Source organism: Trichosurus vulpecula, chromosome 5 (genome assembly GCF_011100635.1).
Source record: "Trichosurus vulpecula isolate mTriVul1 chromosome 5, mTriVul1.pri, whole genome shotgun sequence".
Taxonomy (NCBI): Eukaryota; Metazoa; Chordata; class Mammalia; order Diprotodontia; family Phalangeridae; genus Trichosurus; species Trichosurus vulpecula.
In genome coordinates, this window is record NC_050577.1 from 105702847 (window position 1) to 105717614 (window position 14768).

The window sequence follows — 14768 nt, forward strand, 5'->3', positions numbered from 1 at the left end:
TGGGTACAAGCTATTGGAAAAGCCCTAGATGGACCTGTTATGTAGAACAATCTACTTTGACATAATAAAAATGCCTTGTTAGAGAGAAATCAGTACTTCCTGAGTACTTTTTCTCCCCCAAATCAAGGAAGCCCATTCTAGGAAGTTCTTTCAATGAAGAGTATAGAAGATAGAGGGAAAGGAAATAAGGACAAAGGAATAAGGAAAGAAAAGGAAGGAGAAATGTTCAAAATTGAGAGCCTAGAAGCTCTAAATGCTTACCTCATCTACTCTTCGAAGAAGTCCAGTAACAACCTACAAAGCAGTGGAAGAGATTTTAGCAAGCATTTCCTTTACCTTGCAGAATTAGATTCAATTTAAATAGAAACCTACAAAAATTCATCTTTGTGCTACTTCTATCTTAACCTCCAATGTAACTGTTTTAAAACTTTTTTCTTACTCGAGTCCCATGCTATCCCCTCACCGTCTCCATTTACAGCAGATCATTTTGCTTTCTCTTACACTAGAAAAATTAAGGCCAGTTTGGGGCCTCTCCCTTGACTCCACTCCTTCAAACTTCTCAGAAACATTCCCTACAGCACACTACTCCACAATCTTCAATAAAGCCAATGATCCTTCTCCCTATAACCTAGCTGAAATTCCCCTCCTCCTAACTTTTTCAGTTTATTCAAAACTAAATTATCAGCCTCTCATTTTCAGACTAAAACAACGCCAGCAACAAACATTAAATACCATCAAGTTTTACTTCTCATGACTTTGCCCAGTCTCATCCATTAAGCCTACAAACCACTTTCCCTATATACCAATTTCTGCTAGAATATTTCCCCTCTTTCCAGGCTCTGGTTAGGTTCATCTTCCTATCTTTCTGACCCATGTAATTATTAATGTTCTTTCTCAAATTACGTTATGTTCACTTGCTTTAAAAGTTGTATTCCCTACTATTGGGCTATAAGAAATGGGGATGATGCGGACTTCATAACAACCTGGAAAAACCTACACGACATAATGCTGAGTGAGCGGAGCAGAGCCAGGAGAACATTATACACAACCACAGATATATGGATTCTGTGATGACTAACCCTGACAGACTTTGCTCTTCTCAGCAACACAATATGCAGAGACAACGCCAAAGGACTCACGATGGAGAGTGCTATCTACATCCAGAGAAAGAACTATGAAGTATGAATGCAGATCAAGGCACACTTCATGCTCGCCTTTTTCTCCCCCACCCCTTTTTTTTTCCTCTCTTTTGTATTTGTTGTTGGGTTGTGTTTTTTTTTTTTTTTTGGTTCTGTTTCTTCTTTCTCATGATTCATTCCATTGGTCACAATTCTTCTCCACAACTTGACTAGTGTGTAAATTAATTCAATGCAAAGTTATACATGGAAGTTATAAGGGATTCCATGCCATCTTGGGGAGGGAGGGGGGCAGGGAGAAAAGAAAATCTGGAACTCAAAATTATGTAGAACCATGTGTTGCAAACTAAAAATAAAAAGAAAAAATATATTAAAAAAAAAAGCTAAAAAAAAAAAGTTGTATTCCCTAGTAAATGTGAGTACTTTGAATACAAGTACTGTTTATAATTGTTCCTAAAAAACATTTTTGTCCTTCTATCTCCCAAAATCAAACAGCTTAATAGACATTTATCAAACTGAAGTCATTCTTTCTTATCCTTTATAGCCAAAGTGCCTATGTGACATTTTCCTGACCTGATCAAAATATCATACAACTCATTGGAAAAAGATTATTACACTATTACACTGCAAAAACAATTATTCAGGTTATTAGTGCAGCCTTTAAAAAATGATCTTTGGGAAATAAAAAGGGCATCTGTCAACTAGAAAATGGACACAAAACTATGTTACATGAACACAGTGGAATATTTTTGTATAGTAAGAAATGAACAGGAGGAATTCAGAAAAACAGGCAAAGATGTATATGACCTATTTCAGAGTGAAATAAACAGAACCAAAAGAACATACACAAAAAATTATTACAACACTGTACTTCAAAATATTACTAAAAAAGAACCCAAACTGAGAAAATTAAAAACCCCTGATAGTCCTAGAGAAGAGTCCTCAGGGAGAGAGGCAAGTACTAAGGCAAAATGTTGTCACACGATCAGATACAGTCCCTCTGTCAGATGTTTTGTTTAACTGTTTTTCTTCACTACAAAGGAAAGTTCAAAATGAGAGGGGGATGGAGGAAGAGATCTCCCAGGAATGACTATGATGTAAAGACAAAATGCACCATCAACAAAATGTGTTAAAAAGATCTCTAAAACAGCTCATGGAATTTCTAATACAAGCATCAGACAGAATTCTAACTATTGCAGTCTTCTTGTTTTGTGATCTGGGAGGAAAAGGAACCAAATTATACCAGATAAAGCCTTGAAATTAGGTACTGATGTTCATTAGGCAGCAGCCAAAGAGTAGAGCAGCAGTAAGGATTGCATTTTTGTGTCTTTAATAGCTTTCTGATTTTTAATTAAAGATGTCAGAGTTTGCTGCAGAGAAATGGCAAACCTTTCAATAAAAAAGGTTCACTGCCTTTGTGAAACCAAATATATGAAAAAGTAGATACATATATTTGAAAAGAAAAATCAATGCTGGTGTAACTAGGTTTAAGTCCACTTTACAAACAATGAGAAGGGGTATGGGAAAGGGTATACCTTAAGGTTCACTCATATGTCATATCATAAAAATTTCTCTCACAGTTGACATACTGATATCACAATAAAAAAAAGTTTTCTCCATTTTATCTCATGCCTAAATGAAAAGTATTAAACTTACACGGAATAAAAATTATTCCTTGGAATTTAGGTTTTAGAGAAGTGGGCAAAGAGTATGGCAGAAATTTTACCACTACACACATTTCAGAAAGTAGTAACTATCCTAAAAATTAGAGCTTAGAAAGAAATCACTTTTCTAGAACATAACCATCCCTCAGTGGCAACACACTAAGACATGGTGTCCATTTCCTACATCTTCAACATCCCTTCAAACAGCAAAACAGTCTTACCTCCTGCAGAGTTCCATCTCCGCCTGCGACAATGATCATGTCTGTGTTTTCCATTAATTCTAGCAGCTTCTTGGCTTGTCCTACATAATCTGTCTAGAATGGAAATAAAGCCCTGGCTCAGTTGACCAATCCAAGGACCACGAGTGCCCAAAGTTTAAAATCTTGAACTTTTAAGTTAGTCACCCCTCAAAAAGTAATTGATTGATAACTAAAATGTTAACAAAATAATAATCAAGCCTAAGCCCTGTAAAAGACCTCAGAGATTTCTGGCCTTACATTTTTTATGTGAAGAAAATGAGACCCAGAGACATTAAATGACTTATCTAAAAGTGTACGGTCAGGACCAGGGGCAGGTGAGGAAACCAAGCTCCTGGCTTCCCATGCAAGTGCTCATTTCATGGCTAAGTTTATAATACTTTTCTTTTTAAAGCATTATGGAAACTAAATGCACAGGTGTGGGTATACTATTATTCCACAGGTGTGTGGAATAATCACAAGAGATATTTTCTTTCAGAGGACAGTAAAGATATTACTATGCTATTTGGGAAGGAAGCAACATTTGTGCTTAGCTATCCGTAAAGCTGGCATACAAAATCCTAAACATATATAGACAGTATTTGTATTTGCTTAGAGCTAAGTATCGACCTATAGAGGCCACTTAAAAAAATGAAATGTGCTTATCTTTGTGACAGAACAATACTTTAAAAGTCACCAAGGAACTAAAAGAAATGAAAACCATATCCAACTGAGACTACACGGGAAACATTTATATGGGCAAAACCTAGCTGTACAGTAGCTGCAACAAATCCAGGTGAAACAATGCTTTAGAGATGACTCTGGGGCCTAGCTTTTTACTCAAGGGAGTGAAATTGATAGCACATACTAAGCATTTGATCACAGAAAGAAGTTATAGCTTAAGTCTGGGGAACTAGTTTTTAAAATACATGTGTGCAACATTCTTGTTTTAGGAGCTCTGAGCAATAAATTGATAAAAATAGAGTTTAGAGTAAAAATATGAATGCAGCCTTATAAAAAAGTTAGCAAGACAGAATTACATACATATGTCTATTGATCTCTGAGTGGCTCATCACCAATTTGTAACAAACACTCCATAGTAAGATTGTGTTTACAGGAGTCTCTGAAATAGTATTGTTCCTTTTTGTTTTTCCTTCTTCCTCTTAATTAAATCATTGAGCACTTAAAAGGGTGATCCTTTAGAGTTCCTTCTAAAGAAAGAAAGGAAGGCCTATCTGAGGGGCTATGGTTATATGGTCAGGTACTGAAATAATCCCCAGGCCTTGAGAATTTTACACTTTCAGGGGGAAAAGAAAATTCTCATGGCTATAACAACTCCTTCTTTTTGGCAAGGCAATTGGGGTTAAGTAACTTGCCCAAGGTCACACAGCTGGTACATGTGTCAAGTGTCTGAGGCCAGATTTGAACTCAGGTCCTCCTGACTCCAGGGCCGGTGCTCTACTCACTGAGCCACCTAGCCACCCCGGTTATAACAACTCTTGTCATCCAAGAAGCAATAATTTCATAATATAATGCCAAAGATGCACCAGCGAGTACTTTGACCTTCGCTTTTTAGCATGCCCGAGAAGGCGAAATCATGTCTCACTCTCTTCCTGCCTATTAAGTGGTTTTGGTTTCAAAGGACCAAAAGAACTTGTACACAGAGTTGCTGGATTGTTGTGGTTTATCTCTGAGGAATTGTGGAGAATGGGAAAGTTACCAAAGGATGGAAGAGGGCCACACAAGGAGGAAGACTGATTCTTTAAATTCAATTCAATAAGCATTTATTAAGTGCCTACTATGTGTCAGGTACTGTGCTTAGTGCTGGGGATACAAAAAGAAACAAAAAGACAGCCCTGCCCTAAGTGTTAGGATGCTAGCTCCTATATCAACTGCCATGCTGCTCTGATCAGAAACCAGCCCTTGGAGAAGGTATCCCCCCTGCCCTGACTGCTGGTGGTCACTGGAACCTGGCCCGAGCAACAATTCAATGATTCACTTAGCCTTCCCAGCCTCCATTAAAGTCTGTCATTGTTCCTGGAACAGATACGTCAATCTACTCCCCTATGGTTGCACTCACCATCTCTGTAATTTCCCAAATCAAAACATCCTTCCCTGGTCACTACTTCCCTATATATGTTGTCTCTACATATTGGAATGTAAGCTCCTTAAGGGCAGGGACAAGTTCCATTTTAGTAATGTATCCCTGGTGCTTAGCACAATTCTTGGCACATGGTAGATACTGAATAAAGGAACTCATTCATTCATTCATTCACTCATTCAAGAGGTCTAGAGATATAGGGTGGACGGTTCTATGGGTCCATTTTGTGTAAAGGTGTATTCATGAATCGGTCTTACCTTGACTACAGTCACATCCATACCAGATAAGTGTAAAATTGGGGCAGCATTCTTTTCAAAAAGATTTCTGGCTTTTCTGTAGATAGAGAAAAATCAAGAAAAAAATATTTTTAACAAGTCTTTCAAAGGGAGATTTAAAAGCCTATAACATCCCCTATAGAAAAGAATATGAAATAACACTATGGACCTTTACGGCTTTACTCCATCCACTGAATTTTAGGAAGTACAAAACTCAGAAAATTTACTAAATAAATCATTCTTTGACCCTGAAATTCCACAACTGGCATTTGTCCTCAAGAGGTCAAAGAAAAGTCTCATATATGCTAAAATATGTATAGCAACACTTTTTATGGTAGCAAGAAACTGGAAACCAATAAGTGCTCACAAATTAGGAAGTAGTTGATAAATTGTGATATATGAATTCAATTAAATATTACTAAGCTATGGAAATAACAAATATAAAGAATTCAGAGACACAAAGAAAGCAGCACCAGGAAAAGAATATGAACGATGAATTCAACAACGTAAATGAAAACCACTCTAAATGGAGGCTGCACTCAGATTAATTGCAACAAACAATTTTAGATCCAGAAAACTGAAGACTCAAGTCTATGCTCAGTAGAAAAATGGGGGACAATGGAATGTTGCAATGCACTTTGTCCATTTGTTTTTCTTTGTTTTTAGGAAAGGCATGACTTAAGGAAATGGTTGTGATGTTAAAAAAATACATTGATCCATTTATGTAGCTAGTTTCTAACACTAAGAAGATAGAAAAACAGACTATTTTCACCACTGGAACAGTAGGATGGGTACTGGGTCTTCCCCAAATGGAATTAAGTTTTCTAGACAAACGGAGTGAAATCCACTCTGATTAGTTGCCCCCTAACTCCACACTCCAACCTCTACTATGCGCATTCACACAAGCCATCTCCCAGGTCTCCAAAGCACTGCCTTGGCTCCAGGTTCCATCCTTTAGTAACTTTCCTATTCCCCACAATTCCTGAGATGAATCACAACAATCTAGCAACTATGGATCTTGTTTCCAACCTTAATTCACTTGCTACCACTTTTGAGAAGCTTTTCCTGATCATCCCACTTGTTAACATTCTATGAAATTATATGTATTTACTTATCTGAATACAAACTGTATCTCTCATAGAATGCAAGCATCTTGAAAGCAAACATTGTTTTGTTTTTATCCTCAAGTCCCCTTAGCATAATACTATGCACACAAAAGACACTTAACAAATGTCTACTGAACAGAAATGAAACATAATCAAGACCGAAGAGATACAGAAATGACTAGTATCAATGAGAACAGTATTACTAGTAGGCAAAAGCTCCAAATAATATAATTTACATATGGGATCAATTACCAGGTTTCATCTAAATTCTTATAGTAATAACTGAAGCAGATGAAAGATTCAACAGCACCTAACAGCAAAATCCAGCATTATTTGTAATGGAAAAGCACTGGAAGCTTTCCCATTAAGATCAAGGGCAAAATAATGATGCTCACCATCACCAACACTATAATGCCAGATATAATGCCAGAAATGCTAATTTGCTGCTGGTGGAATTGTGACCTAGTTTGGCCAGTTTAGAGAGCAATATGAAATTACACAATAGATGTTACAAAATTGTTCATGCTTTTTGACATAATGATACTACTACTATACCCCAAGAAAGTCATTAACAGGAAAAAAATGCCCTATCTGTACCAAAACAATCACATCAGTAATATCTATAGTAATAGAAGTTGGAAAATATGTGTCCAATGAATGACTGGAAGATGGCCTAATAAAATATGGTATATTACAGTGTGGTAAGGAATAGCAAAACATGAAGAATTCAAAGAAATATGGCAGGATTTATATTAAATGATGCAGAGTAGGAAATAAAGCAGGCATAGGGGAATAATTTATACATTGCCTACAATTACATAAATGAAGATAGAAGAAATGACAACTTAGGTTATACACAAGGGATAATATTGGTACTTATTAAAAGTATAGTCTTCCTTTAACTGTTTTGGGCAGGAAATTCTTTTTATCATGAACTTAAATACCAAGAAAGTACATTTCCACACACATATTAAAACACAAGGAACTATATGAAACCATGAATCACCACTTGCTTAAAAGAAAGTATAATAAATTTTACATGTCACATTCAAAATTGCCCTGGTTGTGCTTTCTTCTGAATTTCCTTCTGTTCCCTTCTGTGTATTTTCAAAAGTATCATAATGGTCCTCCTCCTCTTCTTCTTCTTTTTTTTTTCCTTTCTTCTCTTTTTTTTTATTTACTATATTTAGTTTTCAGCACTGATTTTCAAAAGAGTTTGAATTACAAATTTTCTCCCCATTTCTACCCTCCCCCCCACTCCAAGATGGCATATATTCTGGTTGCCCTGTTCCCCAGTCAGCCCTCCCTTCTGTAACCCCACTCCCTTCCCATCCCATTTTCCTTTCCTTTCTTGTAGGGCAAGATAAATTTCTACACCCCACTGCCTGTATATCTTATTTTCTAGTTACATGCAAAAACTTTTTTTTTTGTTTTTGAACATCTGTTTTTAAAACTTTGAGTTCCAAATTCTCTCCCCTCTTCCCTTCCCACCCACACTCCCTAAGAAGTTCAAGCAATTCAACATAGGCCACATGCGTATCATGTATAACCCTTCCACAATACTCGTGTTGTGAAAGACTCACTATATTTTGCTCCTTCCTAACCTATCCCCCTTTATTGAATTTTCTCCCTTGACCCTGTCCCCTTTTGAAAGTGTTTGTTGTTGATTACCTCCACCCCCATCTGCCCTCCCTTCTATCATCCCCCCTTTTTTGTCTTCTCCCTCCTTTTTTCCTGTGGGGTAAGATACCCAATTGAGTATGTATGGTATTCCCTCCTCAGGTCAAATCTGATGAGAGCAAGATTCACTCATTCCCCCTCACCTGCCTTCTCTTCTCTTCCTACATAACTGCTTTTTCTTGCCACTTTTATGCGAGATAATTTACCCCATTCTATTTCTCCCTATCTCCTGCTCTCAATACTCAATATATTCCTCTCTCATCCCTTAATTTGATTTTATTTCTTTTAGATATCTTCCCTTCATCTTCAACTCACCTGGTGCCCTCTCTCCCTCTCTCTCTCTCTCTCTCTCTCTCTCTGTATATATATATATATATATATATATATATATATATATATATATGTATTATACACACACACATACATATATACATACATACACCCTCAAATATGCATACATATGCATATATAGACATATATATATATATATATATGTGCATATTCCCTTCAGCTACCCTAATACTGAGGTCTCATGAATCATACACATCATCTTTCCATGTAGGAATGTAAACAAAACAGTTCAACTTTAGTAAGTCCCTTGCAATTTCTTCTTCTTGTTCTTTTTCTTGATTACCTCTTCATGCTTCTCTTGATTCTTGTGTTTGAAAGTCAAATTTTCTATTCAGCTCTGGTCTTTTCACTGAGAAAGCTTGAAAGTCATCTATTTTATTGAAAATCCATATTTTGCCTTGGAGCATGATACTCAGTTTTGCTGGGTAGGTGATTCTTGGTTTTAATCCTAGCTCCATTGACCTCCGGAATATCGTATTCCAAGCCCTTCGATCTCTTAATGTAGAGGCTGCTAGATCTCGGGTTATTCTGATTATGTTTCCACAATACTCAAATTGTTTCTTTCTGGCTGCTTGCAGTATTTTCTCCTTGATCTGGGAGCTCTGGAATTTGGTGACAATATTCCTAGGAGATTTCTTTTTGGCATCTATTTGAGGAGGTGATCTGTGGATTCTTTCAATTTCTATTTTGCCCTGTGGCTCTAGAATATCAGGGCAGTTCTTCTTGATAATTTCTTGAAAGATGATATCTAGGCTCTTTTTTTGATCATGGCTTTCAGGTAGTCCAATAATTTTTAAATTATCTCTCCTGGATCTATTTTCCAGGTCAGTGGTTTTTCCAATGAGATATTTCACATTGTCTTCCATTTTTTCATTCCTTTGGTTCTGTTTTATAATATCTTGATTTCTCATCAAGTCACTAGCTTCCACTTGCTCCAATCTCATTTTTAAGGTAGTGTATTTTCTTCAGTGGTCTTTTGGACCTCCTTTTCCATTTGGCTAATTCTGCCTTTCAAGGCATTCTTCTCCTCATTGGCTTTTTGGAGCTCTTTTGCCATTTGAGTTAGTCTATTTTTTAAGGTGTTTTCTTCAGTGTATTTTTCAGTATTTTTTTGGGTCTCCTTTAGCAAGTCCTTGACTTGTTTTTCATGGTTTTCTTGCATCCTTCTCATTTTCTTCCCAATTTTTCCTCTACTTCTCTAACTTGCTTTTCCAAATACTTTTTGAGCTCTTCCATGGCCTCAGACCAGTTCCTGTTTTTCTTGGAGGCTTTTGTTGTAGGCTCTTTGATTTTGTTGACTTCTTCTGGCTGTATGTTTTGGTCTTCTTTGTCACCAAAGAAAGAATGCAGAGTCTGAGACTGAATCTGGGTGTGTTTTCGCTGCCCGGCCATATTCCCAGCCAACTAACTTGACCCTTGAGTTTTTCAGCGGGGTATGACTGCTTGTAAAGTTAAGAGAACTATGTTCCAAGCTTGGGGGGATGCGCCAGCTCTGCCACACCAGCACTGCTCCTTCCCCAAGAACCCCCAACCTGGACTGGACTTAGATGTTCAGCAGGTTCTTCACTCCTGCTCTGATCCGCCACTTAATTCCTCCCACCAGGTGGGCCTGGGGCCGGAAGCAACTGCAGCTGTAGTTCTGTAGCTGCCCCACCTCTGCTGGCCCCTGGGGCAGTGGCTGAACCGTGAACTCCTTCCACTCCCGCAGCTTTTCCCACTAACCTTCTCTGTTGTCTTTGGTGTCTGTGGTTTGAGAAGTCTGGTAACTGCTGCAGCTCACTGATTCAGGGTGCTAGGGCATGCTTCGCCTGGCTCCTGGTCTGGTTGGTCTGCGCCGCCCACGCTGGGCTCTGCTCCACTCTGCTCCCAGCTCCGTGCAGGAGAGATCTCATCCGGAGACCATCCAGGCTATCCTGGGCTGGAGCCCTGTTTCCCTCTGCTATTTTGTGGGTTCTGTAGTTCTAGAATTGGTTCAGAGCCATTTTTTGTAGGTTTTTGGAGGGACTTGGCAGGCAGCTCACACTAGTCCCTGCTTTCCAGCTGCCATCTTGGCTCTGCGTCGTCTTCCTTTTTTAGCAACTCCCACCCCCACCCCCACTAAAAACTGAGAGAAATAAAGAAAAAATTTCTTGTATCAAATAAGGCCAGTCCAGCAAAATGAATCCAAACAGTGGCCACAACCCAAAACATCCCTGTTCCTCATATTTGTCACCTGACAGGACAGCTTCATCAGAGGGCCTCTAGTGTCAGCCAATCAGCATTTATTAAGAACCTATTATGTACCAGGCACCGTGCTTAGCATTGGGGATACAAAGAAAGGCAAAAAGCAGACCCTGTCCTCAAGAACTCAGAGTTCTGAAGCCTTTCACGCTTGTTTTTCTTTACAATATTGCTGTCTTTGCATAAATGATTTTCCTGGTTCAACTGGATTTACATACGACCCAGGATCCTCTAAAACCATCTCCTTTATCATTTTTTTATGGTGCAATGGTATTGCATTACATTCATCTGCCACATTTTCCCAGCCATTTCCCAAATGTCTAAGAGGCAATCCAAGACACTCCAGTTTGACTTGCCTCCTTTTTCTCCCCTCCCCCACCATCACTGCTCCTTCTGGATCAGGAAGTTTATTGTTTTGCTTGTGGTTATTCCCTCCCCAATATTAACCTCCCGTTGAACCTCCTCCTTACTCTCCCTTGTTTCCCTCACTGTGATGCAATTCTACACTACACTTTGTGTTCAATCTTACTTTATCCCTTTCAGATAAGGGAAGGGTTCATGTGATGCCCTCTCTCTCACCCCTTCTCCTCCACATTTGTATATTCTTCTTCTCATGTATTCCCAGTTATGAAAAATACCAGGTTATATTCCCTTCTTCCTCCTTTCTACACCAGTGTATTTCTCCTTTTACCCCTCTGTTCTCTTTCTCCTCTTCAAACTCTCAGGATGGAATCAATCTACTCCCTGGATTATTGGGTTTTGTTTTTTAATTTAATACCCTTTGAAGACATGAAGGGACACTTACTTTTTCTCCCCCCATAACACTCCTTCCCAATGCTCAAATCAATTTACCTCTCTAGGTTTCTCTGGACTCTTGTGTTTATATTTTAAAATTCCCAGTCAGCTCTGGTCTTTTTCATCAGAAAAAGCTTTAAAGTCTGCTATTCCATTTTTCCTCCCTGTGGTATCATACTCAGCTTTGTCAAGTAAGTTATTCTAAGTTATTCTTGGTTCTAAACCTATCTTATTAGCCTTCTGGAATATTATATTCCAAGATATTTATACGGTCCCTACTATGTGCTAGGAACTGTGCTAAGGGCTTTTTACAAATATTATATCATTTGATCCTCACAACAACCTTGGGAGATAGGTACAATCATTATCTCCATTTTACAGATGAGGAAACTGAGGCAGGTAATGGTTAAGTGACTTGTCCAATGTCACATACTATTAAGTGTCTAAGGCTGGATTTGAACTCAGGTCTTTCTGACTCCAGGCTCAGTGCTCTAATCACTGTACCACCCAGTAGCCAGTCTTGTTTATCCTAACTGTAGTTCCTCTCTGAAATGCCTCCTTCTAGAAGCTTGCAGTTCTTTGACAAGGAAGCTTTTAGTTTTAACTGTGAATTCCAGGGACTTTTCATTTTGGGCTTCCTTTCAGAAAGTGATCAGCACAATATCTTTACATGGTCTTCAGGTAATAGATTTGAATCTTTTTGATTTATGACTTCTTGAGATAGTGTCTAGCCTTAAAAAAAAAAAAATCATGGTTTTCAGGGAATCCAAATGATTCTTAAATTCTCTTTCCTTGATTCTGACCTCTCTCCTTTTGAGGTCAGCTATTTTTTATTTCAGATATCTTATATTTCTTCTATATTTTCACCTGTTTGATTTTGTTCTAATATTTCTTGCTGTTACAAAGATTCATTGGTTTCTGTTTAGTCGCTTCTGATTTTCAGGAAATCCATTTCTTGGGTAAGGTTTACCACTTTCTCTTTCAAGCTACTTACTCTATTTCCAAATCTTTCCTTCAGAGCTTGCATTTCTTTTTAAATCTTGCTTCATTTCTTCCAAGTACTGATACAGTATTTGTGGGAAATCTATTTTAGCCTCTGAGCATCTACTTGCAATTGTTAGTTACTCTTTTTGTGGGATCTCTAAATTTGCTTTGCAAAGTTTTTGTTATCAATCATTGTTTTCTTTGATTTCCTCATCTCTTTAGCTTTAATTCCTGAACTGAAATTTTGTACCAAGGCCCATTTCTACCCCTTGCCACAATTTTGGGCAAGGTGGTTGGTTTTGCCTGGTCTCATCCTGTATCCTCTGGGTTCTTGTGTTTACCTCTACCTCCCAGGATAAGGCAAACTGGAACTTAAGATTTGGGGTACTAGATTTTCAGAGTCTTTTCTGGGCCTAGGTTACTCAGGTCTGGGCACTGAAGCACTGCTGGTCACTGTCCATTGCCACTCCCTAGGGCTTCTGAGATCTCTCTTCTGGTACTTTCTCAGGGTAATTTTCATTCTTGCTACCTCCTGATACAGAGCTATGCAAGCCACACCTGTCCCGTCTAAGGCTGTGTCAAGAGGATACCCTGTACCGGTGCTGGCTTTGTCGGAGGGGCCTTTGTTCCTATTTTATATGGGCTTCTGGCTGACCTTCTGTGCAGTTCCAAAATGAAAAAAAGTCATTTATAGTAGTTTCTCACTGGATTTCTTGATCATTATTTAGCCTAGACCAAATTTCAGTATTTTGCTGGAGCAGATTCAAGACAGCTGGGCTGTCTGCCTCCTGTTCAGGTAACTTATCTTGACAGGCCTGAGCTTCCCTTTCTTTTTAACAAATAGTAAATTATGAAAATACATATTCTATGTATTTGATTTTTTTATTATTTTCAGGGCACATACTTTGTTTTTATTTATTTTGCTGAAATAAAATACATAAATTAAAAAAAATTATCATGTGCTCACTTTTATTGTACCAGATCTTGTAAGAGATGTCCAAGTAACTGAAAACATCTAACTGCTATATATTACAATCTATATCAGAAACGTCATCCATTTCTTCCTCTGTCTAGGGAATCACTTGTTTGGTACTTTTTTCTTTGTGTGTATTTTCATACAAGTATATACACGCACAGGTCTTTCATATATAAAATATAGGTGAAATATATATTTATATATGTATATACATGTGTGACATTTAAACATACCCTACATAATACTATCCTGACAAGTATATTTCCATAATAACAGCAACAGCATCATAACCAAGCCTTACTATAATATAACACAATCCCACAGCAAGAACATTTGCTCAGCAATACCATAGTTCTCATGGAACTTACTGTCCCCTGTAACAGTGCACCATGAAATCATGTTTCTCTAAAACCAGCTAAAACACTAGACCAAGAAGACCTGTATAATGCTATTTTGTTGCTTCTATCAGCTGCTTCTTTAGACTAGACATATTTTCCAAATATTTTTTTCAGCTGTAGGATAAACAGACTATTCTTTTCATTTGATATATATTTTTTTTTACAACTGCTATGGTTGTTAAAATATTACGAAGGGTTGAAGTGAAGCTGTGCCTCTCTAATCCATCCTATAATTATGTCAAGGGGACAAACTAGTGACATTTCAAATACTCATAAAGCATGAAGACCTTACTCTGTGTTCCTGACACTGTGCTAGGTATTAGATCAGGGGTAGAGAACCTGTGCTAGATAATACACAAAGATGAAAATAGTCCCTGCCCTCAAGGAGCTTATATTCTACTTTTGGTATGACTAAGTAGGGCCAGGATGAATAAAAAAAAATGCCCTAGAGTTTGAATAGCATGTGCATTTTGCATACAAGTTTGTATTTCAAAATGATATGTACTGAAAAAAGTCAGTCACCTTGATTTTCTCAGCAGGCTGAATGTAAATCAGGTCGTGGGCTGACATATTTTTGTATCCTTGTTACTTTTATAACTATAGCCCTTGTTCATCTTACCAGTTTAATACTGGACACTATCCTGAATCCAGGCATTCAACAAGTTCTGAATCTAGTACCTAGGCCACATTTTACATCTTGCTTAGAGGCAATATGGCATAGTGGATCTGCTTTGGATTGGAGTCAAGAAGACCAGGGTTCAAATATTGTCTCTGACACTTAGTATCTTATCAAATTACTTAATTACTCTGGTCCTCAGTTTCTTCACCTGTAAATAGGAAGGGGTT

General features: G+C 37.9%; 1 protein-coding gene across 1 annotated transcript in view; it reads right to left on the reverse strand.

The window, feature by feature from the left end:
• Positions 1-14768, reverse strand: part of AGK (acylglycerol kinase) — a 99286-nt gene that overhangs the window by 36561 nt on the left and 47957 nt on the right. Inside the window, exons 5-7 of the mRNA XM_036758483.1 lie at positions 5395-5470; positions 3022-3114; positions 262-294 (exon numbers count right to left, since the gene is read on the reverse strand). Coding sequence (XP_036614378.1) covers positions 262-294; positions 3022-3114; positions 5395-5470 — 202 coding nt within the window. The remainder of the gene's footprint in view (positions 1-261; positions 295-3021; positions 3115-5394; positions 5471-14768) is intronic.